We start from the raw sequence: 20706 nt of genomic DNA, 5'->3' as shown, positions 1-20706 counted from the left end.
TGGACTCAAACACATTGTTTTTGTGAAAAATGTCATTTAAAGGTGTGTGTAATAAGTAGCAAGTGCTTCCATGTCCCTGGGATATCCCAGGAATCCAAGAGTTCCTCTAGTATTTGAGGAGGGATTATATTTATATTTTGCATCATTTTCTGTAAACATATAAAAATGTTATATTACAGATGAAGTTTCATCCTTGGGCTATAATAGGAAAACAAGCAAATAGAACCAAACCATTTACAGGATTGAAGGTGGCCTGACTTTGAAGGGTTGGCTATTTTCAATCTGAACCAGAGCCTGCTAAGTCTCAATTTGAATCCTGCTATTTGACTTGGAGATACTCCCAGAGAGATATTTGTGCATAAAGAAAGGCATGTTAGGGCTGGGGATGTGGCTCAAGCGGTGGCGCGCTCGCCTGGCATGTGTGCGGCCCGAGTTCGATCCTCAGCACCGCATACAAACAGGGATGTTGTGTCTGCAGAATACTAAGGAATGAATATTAAAACGATTCTCTCTTTCTCTCCCTCTCTCACTCTCTCTTTAAAAAAAAAAAAAAAAAAGAAAGGCATGTTAAATTCTGACTTTCTACCAGCAGAGGTCACTGTGGACCTCATTAAACTCAAACCTGCAATGTTTTGGAGAGCAAACTATTTTCAAAAGAATTAGACTTTTAAATCAACTATTTATAAAATTTATAACAATCTCACTTATCCTTTGGTCCTCTGTCCCTGTGACACAAACCAGACACTCAGAGATAAATTTGCCACTCATCCAAAATCTACAGATAGTAACCAGTATCAGTGAAGTTCTAAGTATATGGTCATAATTTGTGATAAAAATGTCTCTTTTGAAATTAGGGTTTTAGGTGGGTCCCTCATTTACCTGTATAAGCCAACTTTAATTCCACTGAAATATCTACAATGTAAGGTGGATATATATAAAATAGTTTGGGTATTGGTTCTGAAATTTCTATATCCTTTCCATCTCAATTAAGACATTTCTATTTTAAGTTACTCAATTTGCTTAAGTACTATTTAATTCAAAGACCAAATATTACTATTTTTAAATAATTTCTTTGCAGCAAGATTATACAAATTACTTAGTCATGTTGATAATGACAATGGCTTCTACCTTTTATCCATGCTACCTTCTTGAAAGAAATCTTTTTGAGTTCTTCCCTATATTCAATGCCAAGCAAGTTTTAGAATCAGATTTCTGACTCTTTACAGATGCTCAAATAATGGCTCATCTCAAAATCTTTTAAATCATTAAAAGAACTTACCTTTTTTAGGGGTTGGCTTAGTAATGTTCAACTTGCCAGCTTTTTTAAACAAGCCTCGGATACCCCCACTTCCTTCTTCACACTCATTGTCTTTGATAGTGGCCTCCAGTGCCAGCCTCTCCTGTTCCAACTTCTCTAATTCATCTGATGATAAAGGAGGCAGAATCAGCTACTTAACTCACAGTAACAAAGTTTGTAGGAATAATCCTATAACCAACGTTAGCATTTCAAATGGCATATGAGTAATAAAATGATTATTCATTCACACAACTATGATTTTTTTTCTGAAGGATTACTAAAAAGTAGTGTATTCCAATAAATTGCATTCATAAAGTAATAGCAACTGGCTCAGGAAAAATAGCCCCATATATGAAGTCATTGGGTTTTTATTTGTAGATATGAGAGAGAGAATTTAATATCCTTCTGCCTGGCATGGTGGCACATACCTATAATCCCAGCAACACAAGAGGCTGAGGCAGAAACATTGCAAGTTTGAGGCCAGCCTCCATAACTTAGTGAGGCCCTAAGCAACTTAGCAAGACCCTGTCTCAAAATAAAAAAAAAAATAAATAAAAGGGGTGGGGATGTGGTTGAGTGGCAAAGTGTCCCTGGGTTCAATAACCAGTGCAAAAGAAAAAAAAAATTCTATCTCTCTATATAGATATTAAGGTCCTCCTTATTTACTGCCATCTAAAAACAAATAACCCAATCCATTCTGTATAAGATCTTCTATACTGTAAGCCACTGATTTACTGACCTAAGCTACTAGGCCAGATGTTTACAACTGAAAGTGACAGAATTGCAGAAGTCCACTGGGTATATGACAGGTATCTAACAATGCCATCTGAATTGAAACACAAGAACTGGAGACCAAGAGTTAACATAAGATAATCAAATCTCATAATAAACCTCTATGACCTTTGAATACAAATTGCAGTGAAAAACATCCAGCACCAATTGCTTCTGTTAAGTAAAATGCTTTGTGGAATAGGTAACCAAAGTCATAACAATAAAAGCGGAGGTTTCTCTATGCCTGTCAGAGTTCAGACGCTGGAGTCTGAAACAAGAGTCAAGCTGTGCAAAATTTCCTGCCCAAGGTTTCGGCCCACTCTCCAAGCTTTGATGTTGTGTCTGGCTGCCTTTTATCTTTATTGGATTCTGATTGAAATGAAAAATTCTTCACTGGTATGTAATACGTCGAATCCCTCTTTGACCTCAACCTGCCCTGGACCAAGGTAAATGCGATTTTAAAAGCACTCATGTGACAGTGCTAAACAGAGGATGCTTCTTGCTTACACCGGGCAAGGTGGCACTCTTGTCAGATCTCCTCTTCTTATTGCCTGCTGAGCATAGAGACTTAGAAAATGAGCAATGATGCTCCAAGGGAAGGGGTAGAAAACCTAGATTCAGTGTTACAAAACACTGGTAGGGCTTCTGTAAATGTCAACCCTCAGAGCCTGGTGCCTTATCTATCTGTGAAGCGAAGCTATACAAACTCTAGATTTATCAATTATGTACTAACTAAATCTGTCAGGACAGTCACATCCCTAGACGATGCTGTTATTCAGCTACACAGAATTGTCTGGCCCCTTTCCAGGTCTTAGCAATTAATCTTTTGCCAGTGGCACGAGATTTAAGGTCAAATCGCCCATGTGATTTCCCCGAAGCTTCAAAGGATCTCAAGACCAGCAGCTAGAGAAAACCTGGGAAATTAGGCTGATGGTATTAGAGCACAGACAGGAGTTGCTTACCCCTGATGTTGAAAGGTGAAGACAAGCTGCACTGCAGTGGGGGTCGTGACCCATAATGGTTCTGCAGCTGGCTTTACGTGACATTAGGCAAGTCATTTACTTTTTCTATGCCTCAGATTTTCTATATGTGAAATGGAAAATTGTAACCCTTTCTCATCCTATTAGTTTTGCAAAAAAGAATAAACTACTGTTTTTGCATAGCACTTGGGTGCTTCTTAAAGACCAGAGCAATAGCTATATCCTGTTGTATATTTATGCAACTTCTGGAAATGACCCTATTCGAGAAAAGCAAACGGAGTATTTTCAAAAGCCTGGGAATTAAGAGCTACTATTTATTATACACTTGGGGGCGGGGGGACAGGGACTGTGTTGAATTTTATTCCTTCCCAAACAACTCAGAGAGGGTTACTGTTATTATCCTCATTTTGTAGAAGAAGCCACTGAGGCTCACAAAGGTAAAGTAACTCACCTGACATCACCTAGCACATTATAGTGTTCAAAGGCAAAGAGATCAGCTTGACTTCAAATCTATGCTTCCCACCATGACGACCTTCTTGTGGCTAACTACTAGTACTTCACAGTTGTTTTGTTAACTTCCCCCTCTTCATCATTAGATGAACTTAAAACACTTTCAAGAGCAGAGTGTAATGCCAAGCTAATCACCCAAAATGAGAACCCCTCAAACGTGTCATTTTAAAAGGAGGACTCTACAGATGTGGATATATATAGGAAACTGCCCCAGAGCAGCAGCATCTGCAGTCAGACTTTGCTGTCACTGCTCTGACTGCACCCTCGCTGTAATCCAGCCTTCTGGGATATTGCAGAGAGGGGCCCAGCTCAGGGTGGTGGGGGTAACCTTTCTGCAATCCTCTGGAAGGTACTTATTTATGAGCTTCTTTAGGGGCAACTGTAAGGGCTACCCTGGGGAGGGAGTTCTCTTTTCTTTTTCTGGCAGGCTCTAGCATACCCTGTGATTAGCCACTAATTGCCATGCTCTTTGTCCTCTAGTTTGGACAAAGAAGGAAAAAAAAAGATAAATCCTCTTTTGTAAAGGAGTCAGCTGGCTGAGCAAACTGGGAGCTGCTCCAACAGTTTGCTTGAAGGTATGTCCACAGCCCATCCAGAGCAAACGGAAAGATCCCAGGCCTGAGCAACAAAAGCAAATTTTGCTTCAATGCTTTAGATTCAACGGTTCTCTCAAAGGCTGTAGAGACAGGGGCTGACAGGCAAAGTCTACTGTAGAATCTGAAATGACTTGCTTTGCCATCTTGGATTTTCAGATCCACACAGTGGTGTGATTCCCACTTGCACAGTGATTCTGCAAGTTCTTATTAGAGTTAATTCTTAATTATTCACTTTGTAGATGATCTAAGGCCTCCTTCTGTGCACTTCCCACTTTTTCACATTTCAGCGCTAAATAGAAGTGATGTTTTGATTATCTGTTCTTCTGAATTATCTATCTGGTGTAATTTATACCTCTGTTTGTATGGGAAATCAAGAGTAGACTTTGTCAAAATGTTTCTTTCAACAGGAATACTGGCCAGTTGACTCACAAAATATACCCTTAATCATGTGGAGAGCAAGCCAAGGGGTAATGAATAGACAGATTATAAATTGATTTTTACTAGGCTGACAAAGATTATTTATTCCATTACTACAACCCTCCCCCATCACTACTGCATTTTAATGTTCACAAATTATAGAGCATTTTTCCACCTAGTGACTCATTTGATACCTATACTGGGGTACAGGCAGAGCTGGTGTTAGTCTCTCCATTCTGCTAAAAAGGAAACATGAGCTCGGAGAGTTCAAGTGATTTGTTCAAGGCTGCACAGCTAGTTAACCAAGCCATGTGCTTCCAATTTTAGTGTGTACCCCTCTTTACTTTCTTCTTCATTGGTAGGCCCTGACCAAACATCTGCTTGTTCTTCTCTCTTTTCAAGATTTTAAGAGAATATCTGAGGTAACAATGGTGGAAGCAAAACTTACATCTTAATGGTCTCTCAGTCCAGTTTCTTAAATTCAATTCTCAGAGAGAACAAAGAGTGATTCCTGAGCCCTGTCTTGATGCAAATGCCCAAACTGCTTTGAACAGTAGTTACTATATTTTCAAGTGCTTCATAAATTGATTGTATGATAACCAGTTGGAGTGCCTATATTTTGAAAGTCAATTTCCTTGTCAAAATTGCCTCAAAATGCTCTATCAGTCTTTTGGTTTTTTTAATTTTTTTTTTTTTTAAAGATGTCTTTTAGAAATGGACAGCGGCCTCAAATTACCATCTGCTTTAAATCTTAAGGACAGAGAGCAGTCAATTATCTGACAACAGAAGGTAAAGCAGAGAAACCCACTGGGGAATCATATCCTCTCCCACTTTACAGCATCCTTTCTCTTTATTAATTATTAAATCATGATTCTTTCCTTGGTCAATCAACTCAAAGCCATAAATGCCCATAAGAATCAACGTGCCGAACCCCAGGTGAAGTCTAGTTGAATTGAAGGCAGGAAGCAATCCTGCAGCGGTCGCCTTCCAATCAAGTAATTATTTACTACACTGCCATCTGTCTTTATTTTGCTAAGCCACTCGATCAGACACAGCAGTATCACCGTGCTCTGAGATGGTCATAAATCGTGCAGTACTTACACAGAATACTTGACCACAACATATTGCAAATCACGTTTCATCACTTCATTTCCTATCAGTACAATTTGGACTCTTTGTTGTAGTTGGCAAACTTGCTAAATACCCCTGGGAAATGAATAATATGAAATGCTGCATTTTTTGTGTGTTGTCAGAAAATGAATTAATTTATTAAGAGAAACTATCAGTCATCAATATCAGGGGAGATGCAGCTGTGTACAAGTTAGGATGTTATGTGCACTGATCTTATTTATATGAAAAGTTATCCTTTTCATATAAGCCTGTGACACGGCATAGAAATAATTGTCATTAGTGGGTAAATTACCTATAAAGCTGATTTCTATTCACTGCTTTATTAACTACAGTATATGGGCGCTCTGCATTGCTAATATTTCCTTTAAATTATAATCTGTGATGACACTGTTGTGCCTGCATTGGAAAAGCTATGATGATAATCATTAACATAGTATAATGCAATACTTAAGATTTATCAGGCTCTTATTAAGCCCTATATTACAGCATAATATAATGAAACACAAGCTTATTTCTTCCAATTCAAAATCTAAAATGAGATTTGGGTCATAAATTGCACAAACTTCAAAATAATGCATGAAACTGCAGTGTGGAGTTAATTTCTATCATTATTCTGTTGTTTTTCCTCATGTTCTTCATTTATTTGTGTAACATTGCTTTTTCTTTTGTTTACCCTCAATAGTTGTTACTTATAATTATTTTATTAGCATCTGACCATATTTTTCCCTTTCTTTACTAAGAAGCAGAAATATTTCAAACATCAAAGTTGATTTAAATAGGATACCTCCCTTGGGAAATAAAAAAGGGATGCAGTTCACTGCCAGGGTTCTTTAAGAAATGCCACAAAATTTGGTGGCTATGTTGCATTATGGAAATAAATTGATGGTGTATTTTGGTGAACAAAGCAATGAGGGGTGGAAGTAATATTTGCCAGCTACATTGCATCTTTCACTTTGAAGAAATCAATATGACATTCAAAGCAAATGTGCGATCTAAATACAAATAGTTTGTTTTTCATTTTTATTTTTTAGGTGGAAAAGCATTATAGCACAAAAGCCAGAAAAAAATTAAAATAAAAAGTAGGGAGGTGGTAACAGAGCAGGTTTCTGAATATTAGATTTTGTTATCACCCTCCAAGGCAGTTCTGTCTTACCAGAGACGGGCAGCCCCCATGGTGGACGTTTGAAGGAGTACATGAAGACAGCCTTGCCCTATGCCCACATCTCAGATATCACCATTGCCTCTCATTATGGAAGTCATCACTATCTCTAGCTCTCTTTCTTAAAAGGCAGAATAGCAGCTTCAAACAGACAAAGGTCTGGTTTCCAGGTTTACGCACAAATCTGCCAATCTTATCATCAACGCTCACTTCCTTTGCTCCAATTTTAGATGAAGCATTTTTCTTTGTTACTCAGACCAACTCTTCTCTTCATGCCTTTCTCTTGATTATCTCTTTCTCTTGAATCTTACTCCATGAGTTGTCCATTTCTCCCCTCTATCTTTAATCTCTGTCACTCTCTTGTGCCCATTTCCACAGTCTGTACACATGCTAGGTCTCCCGCTTTAAGGTCTATAGATCTCCCATAACAAACCACCTCAATCTCATTCCTCCCCTTACATCCTACCTTCTCAAAATGTTTGGCTGCAGTCATGATTCTCTGTTTAGTTATCTCATAGTCTCTCCTCCACCCACTGTGAGTTGGGTGCTGACAGTATTTCTCTAGAGAAACTGCTCCCTCTGTCCTCTCCTCCCCTGCTTCTTCTTTGGGGCCCTTTTCATATGCCTTGGAGCTCTCAAAGACACACACTCTGGGCTCTATTTTTTCAGAGTTATGGTTTCAATATCCACCTTTTCTATGATGTCCCCTTAGTTAATTTGCTAGAATTGCTATTTAAAAATACCAAATATTGGGTGATTTAAACCATCGAAATTAATTTTCTCATAGTTTTGGAAGGTAGAATTCCAAGATCAAGGTGTCCACAGAGATGATTTCTCTCTGAGCACTTTGCCTGGCTTGAAGGTGGCTACCGTCTCACCATGTAAGGACATGGTGACTCATACGTTTGTCTCCTACACTCTTTTTATAATGACCCTAGTCATACTGAATTAGGGCCTACTAACATGACCTTGTTTTACCTTAATAACATCTTTAAAAAACCCTATCTCTAAATAGAGTCACATCCTGAGGTACTACGGTTAGAACTTCTACATGAATTTGGTGGTAGGGGGCTGGGCCTGGGACACAATTTAGTCAGTAACATTTGAATCTGTATTTTAGGCTAAGTTTATTTCTTGGAGACTGGGACTATTAACTGCCTAGTGGACACTTGCAGCCGGTTTTCCCATAGGATGCTGTCTGAAATTGCACCAGGTATCTCATTGACCCCGTGTTCCCCATCTCTATCGGTAGTCCCACCACTCACTCACTTAGCCAAGGACTTTTTCTTCCCTCCTCCCTTTCCTGTCTCCTACACATCCAATCAGTTCCTCATGTTGCTCTTCTTAACTCTGAAATATTTCTCAATTTTGTCCTTTTCTCTCCATCTCTATGGAGGCATCTGTAGTTCACGCTGTTGCCTGGTCTGTTTTGGTCTGGATGTGAGTTCTCCTCCAAAAGTTCACGTGTGAGACAATGCAAGAAAGTTCAGAGAAGAAATGATTGGCGCACGAGAGCCTTAACCCAATCAGTGAATCAATCCCCTGATGGGGTTAACTGAGTGGTGGCTGGAGGTCGGTGGGGTGTGGCTGGAGGGGGTGGGTCTTTGGGGGCAGGGCTTTGGGCTATATCTTTGTATTTGGAAAATGGAGATCTCTTTCTCTGCTCTCTGATCATCATGTGAGCTGCGTCCCTCCACCATTTCTTCTGCCAGGTTTTTCTGCCTCACATAGAGCCCTGAGGAATTGAGTTGACCTTCTATGGACTGAGACCTCTGAAACTGTGAGCCCTCAAATAAACTTTTTCTCCTCTACAATTGTTCTGGTGGGTCTTTTAGTCATAGCAGCAAAAGAGCTGACTAAAACATTCTCTCACTTTGATTATTGCAGAAATCATTTTTATATGTCTCTCTGTTTCTGTTCTAATCCTCTTTGAATCGTGTGCCATATAACTGAAAGACTATGAACTCTAACCCATGTTGGACCATATTACTCCCTCCCTTAAATTTCTTTGATGGTCCTCATTATCTACAGAATATGGCCCACATTTTTTAAGATGACAAATGAAGCTTTTAAAGTCTGGATCCTCTTTATGGGGGGCAGCCTCATATTTCATTATTGTCTACTTCATATACTTTTCACTTCAGTAACACGAATCTGTCTCTGGTTGCCCATGTATCCCATTCTGCTGTACTCTCATGTCTAACCTTTACTGATGCTCTCCTATTTGCCAAGAATGCTGTTCCCAAGCCCTCTCTTTGTTTTTCTCTCCCTCAACATTGCCTAATTATCTCTGACTCAACCTGTAATTCTCAAATCAAACATCCTCCTTTGAGCCTTTCAGGGGTTAACTCCCACCCTCCTTAATGCTTTATTTATACCTATTATCCATTACCCTTACTAGGCTGTGAGTCTCCTGGGGGTCCAGACCAAGTTATTAATCTACCCAGCATCTTCACCTACAGTATGCCTACCATATAATACATACCCCAAAATATCCCCATATCTTTGTGTCATATCATCAGTGGGCTCTATTTTAAAGTTCAGTTGAAGAGATGAATTCATGATCTGTCCTAATTTTTTTTAGTAATTCTTTGAATATGTTCTTTATTTCAAACACAAAGAGGGTATGTTTAAAATCTGAGACTAAACAAGTATACCAAATTCTCTACAGGGAAAAAATAGTCACTAATCTGAATTAGTGTTTCTGCCTCTGACTTAGATTAGTGATTCACAGCATGATACATTCAGACTCATTTCCATGTTAGCTACACACCAGTTCATAGACTCTTAAAAGGAAAATATATGTTTTTCTGAGGAAGGAATTAATCTTCATTTTCTAAAACATCTTGCAGAAATTAATTTGGCAGGCTATTTTACTGAAGGTGCTATTTTCCTTGATGCTGGCTTTGTGGTTTTGTGATTAAAAAAAATTGATGACTACCCTAAATTATCCTACATTTATGATTAACAGGGCAAAGGCCACTTGTGTTAAAAGTGGGAAAAACACTGAGGAAGTGTGCACACATGAATCAGCCCAGAGTTGAAGTCTGGGATTTTGTCCATATTGTGTACTGTTCTTTCCCCACCACCTAGAACAATGTCAGGTGCATAGTAGGTGCTTACTAAATATTTGTTGATTGAATAAAGAAGGTAGGTACATACCTTGCACCTGAAGAACCTGAGAGATGTCAAACCCTTGGCTGATTCTGACTATGACCACGCCAATTTCAAAGTCAAACGCATCACTGAAAGAAGAAGCAAAGTTGTTAGTGTTTTAAATGGCTCCTCTAATATTCAAGCTTTGGAATATTATTAAACTTGCATCTTAGCTGGTGTAGTAGTTCACAGTAACTGCAGGTAATCTCAGGGGCTTGGGAGGGTGTGGCAGGAGGATTGCAAGTTCAAAGCCAGTCTCAGCAATTCAGTGAGACCTTATCTCAAAAAATAAACAAGGGCTGAGGGTGTGGCTCCGTGCTTAAGTGCTCCTGAACTCAATTCCTGGTACCAAAACAAACAAACAAACAAACAAACAAAAACAATCCCTTGCTTCTAGGATTTTGATATCATGAAACCATCAAAATTCACTTTAGAATTCAGCCAAAAGCTGATGCTTCTTCTCTTTGTTTATTCTCCTCTTCTACTTTTAAAAAATACATTCTGGGTACGGTAACCAAATCATTAGCTCTGCAGCCAACTCAAATAGTATTAGTAACTAGAATTTTGCATAAGAGTCTGTCACATACTTTTAATATAACTAAATCTTTTATAAAGTGAGCAAAACAATCACTGATATATTTAGAACAGAGTGTTTACTGCTTGCAAAGAACCTTTGAAATTCTTAGCCTCCCTCCCTTTCATGAGGATTACATTTCTGGCACCAAGTTCATGGGTAAAAATCTCTCCAGTTCCTCCAAGGAACTTTTTTCCATTGGCTCTGGACAAGTCATTTGAAGCAATACTTTTCACGGCAATCTTAAATAGTTGAAGATGGTTTTAGTGCCTTCTCTATATCCAACCCAGTGAGACTGGACCATCTGGAAGAGAACTGAAGGCTCCTTCCTTTATCTCTGCTCTTGCAGCATATGTTTCCACTGGTTGAAAATATGGAAGAATCAATTAATCATCTGAGTCATCTAAAATTTTTTTCTGTGGGAGTTTCCTTGTTCAATCTTCTATTGAGCTGAAACCCAGAATCTTTTACCATTGGCAACCCTCTCTCAGAAACAATGCAGCTTGTGATTGTCTCACCATATGCAAACAGGTTTCCAATAAACAAATTCAACCTAAATGTTCAGACATTGTTACAAATAAGTTCAAGGCAATATAAGTATCCACTCAAAATTTAAACTATAGATGATATTCATTTAACAAAACAGGTTAATTCTAACACAATTTGCCACAAAGTAAATTCCACACAAACAAATCTTGGTTCTAACCATGCTTGATTATTAAAAAAAAAAAAAAATAGACAATGTGCCTCACAAAATATCTTTAGATTCTGTCTTAGACAGAATAATGTCCCCTCCCCCAAGGATTTTTTTTTTTTTTTGGATAATTAGAAATTTTAAATAATTTGTTAAAGCATTTTACATCCCAAGGATGTTTTAATCCCTGGAATCTTTAAATCTATTCCTTACATGTCAAAAAAGACTTGGCAGATGTGATTAGATTAAGGACTTTGGCTGGAGAGATTATCCTCAATTACCCGGGTGAGCCAACTATGGTAACAAGGGTAGTTAAAAATGAAATTAGGAGGCAGAAGTGGAGGTTAGAATAATGAGATGCAACTGGGATTTAACAGTCATTGCTGAGTTTGCAGACTGAAGAAGGAGACCATGAACCACCCCTTCAGGTGGACAACCTTTAGAGCTGAGAAGCCAAGGAAAAGAATTTGTTCTAGAGCCTCCAGAAGGGAACAGAGGCCTGTCCACACTTTGATTTTGGTACATGAAGCCAAAAACTGTGTGGTATTAAGCTGATGAAGTTGAGTTAATTTGTTAAGGTGACCTAAAAACTAAAAGAGATTCTAATTAAAATTAACCCATACTTAAGAATGTTTATATAGACACTTAAAATCTTTTATTCAAAGAAAAATGATAAAAATACTACACCCATGTAGCAGTAGCCTGGTGTTAACAATAATACAATACTATACTTTAATCAACCAAAAAATCAGAAAAGGAAATGCAATACAGAAATGCATGATTGTCCTCCTTCTATGTTAACCCCATTGCTGTGTTAGTGAAGTCCCTTAACTTTACAACATAGGCAGGTTTACACTAGTACAGATGTGAACTACCTTAATATTGAATTTTATTACCAAGAACACTAATTACTAATTTGTTGTAAAAGCCAGAAACCTCCTCGGTTCAGTGATATGGGTTCAGTAGGTCAACTGGGTTTTGGTCCCTTTGGTGTCTTAGAATGTTTGGGACGGCAGGGAAGTTGGAAGACAATCTCAAATAATTTTGCATCAAATAATGAACTCCTTGAAGACACACGTTTCTTCTTATTTGCTTTTTTGTTCTCTCTATCCCTTTTGTTCTCCCAGGTATATATGAAATTTCACTGAGGAATCTGGATAATCAAAGGGCAGATCCAATCCATTTGCAAAAATGTTCCACAGGTGACTGATTGTGATTCTAAATATATCAAAATTCTATTTGCTGGGCTGGGGCTGTAACTCAGTGGTAGAGTGCTTGCCTAGCACATGTGAGGCACTGTGTTCGATCCTCAGCGTCACATAAGAATAAATAAATAAAATAAAGGTCTTGTGTCTATCTATAACTAAAAAAACAATTTAAAAAATTCTGCTTGCTGATTCTGGAGAAAATCTGATCCCAAACTCCTGAATTAGCCATTACCTACTGAATTTAAGAGTACCAGCAGGGGCCAGAAGGCAGCCTATGGATTACAGGCTGTATATGTTGGCATACAATGTATTTAATATATAGGTGCCTTACGTTAGAAAGACTGTTGAGTGAATTTGTTTGGTCAGTAATGCATATAATTTCAGAAGATGAAAGCTAGTTTCCTATGATTCTTTTCAATAGAACTCAGAATGCTTTTGTTATAAATTTGCCTGAAATGATGACAAAATGCAGAGCTCATTACATGCTGTTTTTGAAGGGGTGAGGATTTCTGCCTTGTGTGGAGTGGATGTCTAGGTGCAGCTGTACCTCTTGGGTATGAAGTCAGAGCCTGTCCTGATCCCAGACACAGGAAACCTTCCACTGTTATTGTTGACGCAAAAGATGGCTGTTAGGCATCTCTCACATTGCCCCTCTTGTCTGATTATGTATTTTCATGCCTAGAGTAAAGGTTCAGTTTTCTAGAGTGCATCTCTCTGTATTTGTGGCCTTTGTTTCTCTTACTCAAAAGAAGAAACCAAGCCAGTACTATCTGGATGTCCATGAACTTCTGGAGGCTACATAGCATTGAGATCATTGTGTTTGAACTTTAAGTTTGTATGATTCTGGTTTGGAAGCTCACCTTGGTTAATTACTAAACTGTGATTTTTTTTCCACCATATTACTTAATTTTTTTACAGTGTCTTTCCTTATATAATGGGAACAAGAATGTACTTATTTCAAAGGTTTCTTAGGAGAATTAAATGAGAAAGTCCAAGTTAAAAATGTCAGCCTGGAGCTTGCTTGTCTTTTCAGGTCTATCATTATTTTTCTTCCAAGACTCTTGAAATGTTTGGCTATTAGTTGTCACATACCATTTAAAACTCACATTCTTTACATAAAGCAATGCTGCTACCTGGTAGCAGAAGCACCTGGCATATGTGATTTCTCTAACAGAGAGAGAGAGATCTGGGGCTCTGAGACAGTGAACACATTATACAAGGCATAGAACATGATGTCTGAAATGAGTTCAACAGCCAACCCCAGATTCCAGGTGTTCTGAAGGAAAAATTTCTTCCTTTTCTCACTGTCTTTTGCTTTTAATCTTGTAAATAAACTTTAAGGTTGTAGCTCTAAACAGTTACCTTTTTCTTTGACACCCGTTACCCTTCTCCCTCCAGCCTCCTGGGACATTCTGAGTCTCTCCAGTTCTTATTGGTGGTGTTTTTGTTTTTAACTTTGGTAAATAATTGAAAGGACCAGGAGCAAGTGCTCTTCTCAGACAATTTAATCTGGCACAAACAGTGTTCTGTGCAGTACAGGTTATGTACTACCCTGGTTAGTGCATTATAAACAAGAACTCTTCCTGAAAGCCATCACTTACTGTATGATTCCCACGTAGTTCTCAATCTCTGTCAAGGGAGCTTTCCTCCAGTTTTTTTTATATCCAATCACCAGAGTGTTTGGCTTCATTCTTCCTAAGCCTGAGGCCTAAACAGAGGACATAAACACATGGCCAATCCTACTGCACCAGGAAACTACCACTACAAATGAAAAATAATGTCCAAAGAGCACTGAAGTAATGTTCTGAAGATTCTGAAGATTAGATTACATTTTAGTGCATGTCCTTCATGCCCGTACCCAAGCATAAAATAGAAAGATTAGTTCTAAATCATCTCAGCCATAAATGGATTTTAGATGACAGAAATGTAGCTTTTCTAAATTAGCAGTCATTTGCATTTCTTCTGACACACTCATTAAAATGGTTCAATAATTTAAAATTAAGTAAGGGCCAGTTTAACTGTTGGTATGCATGTTATAACTTAGTGGTTCAAAGCTCATTTCCACCTGTTATATCCATAATGTCATTTGCAATAAAATTCATGTTTGGGAAATTCTTATATACAAGGATCACTGAGACTTCTCATATTATTTATTGAAGAATGACTGAACTTTGTTTCCAAAATCTAATCCTCTTGCATGATGATATCATTAATAGTTACATTCCACATTAGATATCTCATTTCCCCCCATTAGATGACAGGATATGGCTCCCAGTTAATCAGATTTAATTTGGCAATATTATCAAGTGTCTATTAATTGCAGAGTGGTATGTTAGGTGCTGTGAGAGAATAGTGCAGTATCTTCATTGGCATTAAGGAACTTAGAATAAGGTGGAGGAAACAAGATATGCACAAATAATTGTAATATAAGTATAAATGTAGAAGGGACTGCATAATGAAGCCAAAGGAAGAAAACTTGAATTCCAGCCAATGATTCACAGGCAGATTCATGGAAGAAGTGGCATTTGCTTTGAGTCTTGGAGTTTGGTTAGATGTTGACCAGTAAAGATAAGGACAGCAGTGGGAGTAAAGAAGGCCATTCTGGTACGTGGGAAGAGTTAGAGAAATGACTAGAGTTGGACATTTTTAAAGAGACAGTAGTAAGAGGAAAAAGATGGGTACTAAAGGAGGGTCCCTGAATCAAGCTTTGCCTCTAATGCATTTGGTATACTGCTCTTAGAAATGCACAGATAGCCCAAGAGTTCCTTGGAGCCATTTGTTTTGGCCCTTGGCACATATACAGCAGTATGGATATTGTCTTTTCCATAGCTACAGTCTGGGGATATGGTCATCTGCACTGTAACTTCTTAGATACAAAGAAAACTTTATTCAAAATGTTGTAATTGGCAGTGTTTAACTTCAGTGCCACTCAGTCTTGCCCTTTTGGCATGACCCCTCTGTACTCCACCTTGATTTAAAGAAATTCATGTGAATTTATGCATGCTCAGATTTTTATCATTCATTCTGGACTAATCTAAGAATTCTTTTCCATACCTATGTCTTTTGTCTCCCTGCTCTTATTCTATACCTGCTTGTAGTCCCATTCCTGGTTGAAAGTTTTTATCATTTTACAAATATTCTGTGGTTACTTTTTATTAAATGTATAACCTTCTCAATATATTTAGCCAAGAGCTACTGCAAAGTAATTCATTACTGAAAGAAAAATCAGCATTTTGCAACAATACCTATTTCCATACTTTAGCAAATTAATAACAGACGAAAAGAAGCTTATTGTGGATAACAGGCCTTTTAGAAATGACTTCTCTGCATGTACAGCTACTTTACAATTGCTCTTTGGGTGCATTGGAGTCAGAAATGCATCAAATGCCCTTAATCTCCAAAATATTATTGCTTAACAAGTATTTTCTTTTTCCTTGCCCACATAAGCATCAGAGTTACCTGGATACATTCTTGAATTCTGACACTCCTAACTATGGCAACTCTGAAAGTCAAACACTCCATTTGGTATCCATACAGTGGGGTTTTTCAATTGTATTACAGTCAAAATGTTTAGAAAGCCAAGTCCTACACTTCTGAGAGTCTCTTGGATTGGTTTTAGAATTTTTTTTTTTTTTTTTTCACTCTACACTGCAGAGATGGGAACTATGGAAAGATTTTATGTACTTACTATGGAAGAGGTAAAGAAGGAGATGGAAAAGGGAAGAGCGAGGGGGAAAATGTAGATAACTGTGGGCTTTTATGTTGCGCTATAGAGATTATTACATTTTATTCAACATTCTGGAATAATTCAGGTGGATAGGGAGATTTTCCACCCTGATCACCATGCATTTATTTAGTTGAGTCTAGCAGCTGCCCTCACACCATTTGCAAAAAAGAAAAAGAAAAGAATGCCTGACTTGAGCACTGCAATATGCAGTATGAGATGCAAAAATAGTTTGAAGTTTTAATAGGATCCTGAATGTCGTCAACCACCAGAACAAATTTACATTTCAATAAGTGTGGGGATAGAATGTGTGCCGGTGGCCAAAGGCAACCTGGGTTTCTGTTTCCAGCGTATCTTTCCTAGTTCACTGTAATAGAACCTCTCGGGTTTTGTTCTAGCTTTGTCTATCCCCAGGAACTCGGAATGAATTCCTTACCCATCTGCATTAATCTCTGATGCTGGGCTGCCTGACTGCAGCCATTTGCTTCAGGAGCTTCATTAACATGGAATGTTAATTATCTTTTGTCTCTGTGCTCATTCCCTTAGTGCTAGCCTTACCTGAAGGAGACTTCGGACACCATCTCTGAAGCAGTCTGCTGCCACTGCGGCATAGAAAGCCTTGATTTTGTTCTTTATAAGCCAGGCCTGTTTTTTAGCCATGCCACTGTTCATCTCCTTAACACACAGCTTGCGCGGTCCCTGTACGACACAATGAAATATTGGTTAGAAGTCTGCTATTGTACATCACACTGCTGTTGTTTTTCTAAAGGACAAAAATAGCTAGCAATGCTCTGTAGAGTTAAGAAATGCGGAAGAGGGAAAAACACCTCCATAAACAGAGATCACACGGATTCAACCTTTTGGAGAGGACCTGTGTTGCTCACATTCACTTTCCACCCAAAATGTCTAAGCTTATTAACACCTGCTTAATTAACTGCATCATACTGAAAGAAAGAGAAAGCAGAGGGCATCATGACACTTAAGCAAATACTCCAAATGTGATTGAAGAGGCTCAGGATAAATGCATAATTCAACCTTTGACTCCATAGTGGGAGCCACTTTTAGTAACACCAAAGAAATCTCAGCTAGAGCCCTGTTTTAAGAAATGGACAGAGCTCTTGGGAATCGGACCATGGTGAGGTGCAAATTCTGTCACGAACTGCACATCTTGATAACTCTGTTAGGCTGAGGCATTGCTTTTTGTGTGTGTGGCAAGAATACCCTTGTACCACTTTTCCCTGTATAATGTTGACAGGCTTCTACTCAAATGTATTCACATTTCCTTCTCACTCAGTGAATGTGGTGGGAACAAAAGTTCACATATCTAGGTCATAAGAAAAGCAGAAAAGGTTAAGAGACAAGGAGGCTTATTGTAATGGTAGTGAAGGCATTTCATAATTTCAAGATTTTTAACTAAATTTTTATTCTTGTTTCTCCTTCCTTAAAGGTCCAAGCTAGCTTTTTTTCTTCTTATGTTTCATTTCAATTCAAATGGCATTTCCGATTAATCTACCGTGTGCCCCTAGACAAATCTAGTATTTTCATGAAAATTCTTTCAATTCATAGAGAGATCTGTGTTTTGTTCAGATGTCTTAGATTTCATATGAGTCTCTTGGGATCTTGATGAGGCGCAGTCTTAGGTCTGAAAAGGGCTCAAGATCTTGCGTTTCTAACAAGGTTCCAGGTCAAATGACTGCTGCCGGTCCTCAGGCCACACTTGGAGTGACAGTCTTCGAAGGACTTTGATGGGAGAGAAAAGGCATGAGGATAATATATGAAAAAGAGTTCAGGCTTTGGAGACAGACAGAACTAGTATAAAATCTAAGCTTGGCCATGTTGGAGGTAATTGATTATTTCTGAGCTTCGAAATTTTATTCTAGACATGGGGATAAACTCCCTTTCTTTCATGGTTTAAGTAGTAATAATAAGATACCTATTCTCTCTGGGAGGTGATAGATGCTTGTCCAAACTGATATGTATGATCTTAAATGAATGTTCACAATCTCACTAGAGCCCCAGACTTAGTGGTAATTTACCACTGTGTTTGTTCAATATTGGAGCTAAAAGGACACTGAATTTGGGTTCAGAATTGGCTCCAACATTGACTGGCTGAAACCTTGGTTGTATCATTTGTCCCCTCTTGAACTATGTTCTGTTATTTATGAAAATAAGGCAACTGCCTAAGTCCTCGCTGTTCCATGTGCCAGGCCATCTACATGTTGCTATTGAGCTTTTGAAATGTGCCCAGTCTACACTGAGACATATTCAAAGTTTAAAATACATACTGGATTTTGAAGCCTTAGTACAAAAAAAAAAAAAAAAAAAAATGTAAAATATCTCAAAATTTCTATGTTGGTTGCATATAGAAATAATATTTTGGATGCACTGGGTTAAATAAATTATTTAAAAAATTTATTTTTACCTCTTTGATTGGCCATTAGAAAAATTTAAAAAACACAACGTGTCACATATTATTGTTTCTTTCTTTTTTTGGTGGGGGAGCAGGAACCAGAGATTGAACCCAGGGGTACTTTACCACTGAGCTATATTCCCAGTTTTTTAAATTTTTTATTTGGATGTTGACAAATTGCTGAGGATCTTGTTAAGTTACCCAGGCTGGCTTCAAACTTCCAATCCTCCTGCTTTAGCCTCCTGTGTTGCTAGAATTACAGGCACGTACCACTGCACCCAACTGATTTTCTGTTTCAATTGGATTAAGTTCTTTATGTGCTTAATTATTTTGCAGAATATTTTCTAGAACCTACCAATTTTCCAATTATTGATTTATATTAAAGTTAAAAAAAAAAAAAAAAAAAAAAAAAAAACCTTCACGGAAGATAAAAAAATGCAGAGGCATAGGGAGGATAGTTACTGAACCAGAAGGCCAAGACTAAAGAAAGGTATGTCATTATGGATCAAATTTAGCTCAGGTCTCCAGACTGTTGATGCGTTTTGAACCGCCAGTCCTTTCTTGGGCAGTCTAGACTCCACCTACTACAAATGAAACAAAGCATATTTTACTGAGGGAAGTTCAACAGTAACAACAATCATTGGAGTGAAGAATCACCAGTAGCTAAGAAAGACGTTGGGACATCAGGATATTGAGTGGGACCTCGATGACTCTGAACCCCTGGGGAAAATGGCATTTATTTAAATAAATACAGTCTAATGTATGTCTGTTAGTATTATAAAAATCTAGATTGAACATTAATTGTGACAAGAAGATTTATTTTAATGACTAAGTTTCCCCTACTGAGAAGTCATAAAAATATTTCATGCAGAATCTCTTTTTGCTAAAAGCAATTATAATATCTTCCTAGCACACTTACTAATGTGTAGCGAGGCTGCAGTGCCAACGTAGTAAGGATAAAACAAACTAACAACTAGAGAAGACATACTGGAATACACTTATTCATCATTCAAATATGTCATACTCCCTAAAATGGATTTCCCCACCCAATTAATGTGTTACAGAGATTAGCTTCAGCTGGCATAGAAAACAGGAACACATAAATTAATTCAGGATTTGAACAAAGAAACTTTTAAAAATGTTGTATATATTATAACTTGGACAATGATTTGAAAAGGAGTAAAGAATTTCTAATTATTGAGTCCAGAAGAATCTGATGTGACACTGCTTCAAATAAGTGAATATTATAAAAAAAGGGTTTTGCAAAGGAGTTCCAACACCATTAGGATCCAATAGAGGAATGTAGGCCAAGTGCAATGTTCTTTCCAACTTTTATTTTTTAAAACATTGAGAGTCCTATTTGTCTGCCTTTGTTGTCATTGTTTCTCTGGTTGGAAATGTGAAAAAGAGATTTTTCCCTTTCTGATTTGGTCCATTTTTCATCTCGCCATGCATCCTAGTGCCCATTCATAGGTCATTTCATTCCTTCTGTATTTGGTCATGTCACTATTTTATTAACATCATGACAGAGAGTCACTGACAAAAGGAGAATAGATGCATCTCAAAAGAATGCATTTTCTTCTTGGTGGGCGTGAAGGTTGTGATTAGGAGAAGATTGAAAACAGAAGAAAAAACAAGAATTTCGGTTTCCCCAGGGTTATCTGGGCTCAATTGTCTTCCATTACGCCATAGAGTTAGGAGATGGTTGAGTTTTCTTGAGAACTTCTCAAAGAGAAAATTCAAAGAGAGCTTTGGATTTTATTAAGGGATTTTATAATTTTCAGAAAAAGAAAAAGAGAAAGGGTAACAATAGGGGTGAAACATTAAGAGGGGGTCTACTTGAGGAAGCTCATCAAAAAACATCTTTTTTCCTCCTTCACAATGGGAAGACAAGGATAATCAAAGTTAAAGCAGTATTAAAGAGTAGGGAAAATAGGAACCAAAATAGTTTTGCATCCTGGCACACAGATGTGAAATAAAGAGAAAAATATCCATAAAACTCAGATACATTGTTGCTGGAGATAGAGAGCTACAGGTCTAACTGGTGATAAAGGGGACTTGAGTTTGATCTGTACTGGT

General features: G+C 37.9%; 1 protein-coding gene across 3 annotated transcripts in view; it reads right to left on the bottom strand.

The window, feature by feature from the left end:
• Slc12a1 (solute carrier family 12 member 1) overlaps positions 1-20706 on the bottom strand; it is an 82310-nt gene that overhangs the window by 14741 nt on the left and 46863 nt on the right. For all 3 annotated transcript variants that reach the window (XM_076848552.2, XM_076848550.2, XM_076848551.2), the window contains exons 17-20: positions 16776-16916; positions 14095-14201; positions 10024-10106; positions 1280-1423 (exon numbers count right to left, since the gene is read on the bottom strand). In XM_076848552.2, coding sequence (XP_076704667.2) covers positions 1280-1423; positions 10024-10106; positions 14095-14201; positions 16776-16916 — 475 coding nt within the window. The remainder of the gene's footprint in view (positions 1-1279; positions 1424-10023; positions 10107-14094; positions 14202-16775; positions 16917-20706) is intronic.

This window comes from Callospermophilus lateralis, chromosome 3, assembly GCF_048772815.1.
Source record: "Callospermophilus lateralis isolate mCalLat2 chromosome 3, mCalLat2.hap1, whole genome shotgun sequence".
Lineage (NCBI taxonomy): Eukaryota > Metazoa > Chordata > Mammalia > Rodentia > Sciuridae > Callospermophilus > Callospermophilus lateralis.
Note: the sequence above shows the minus strand (reverse complement) of the source record. Positions and strands in the feature narration are given on the sequence as shown.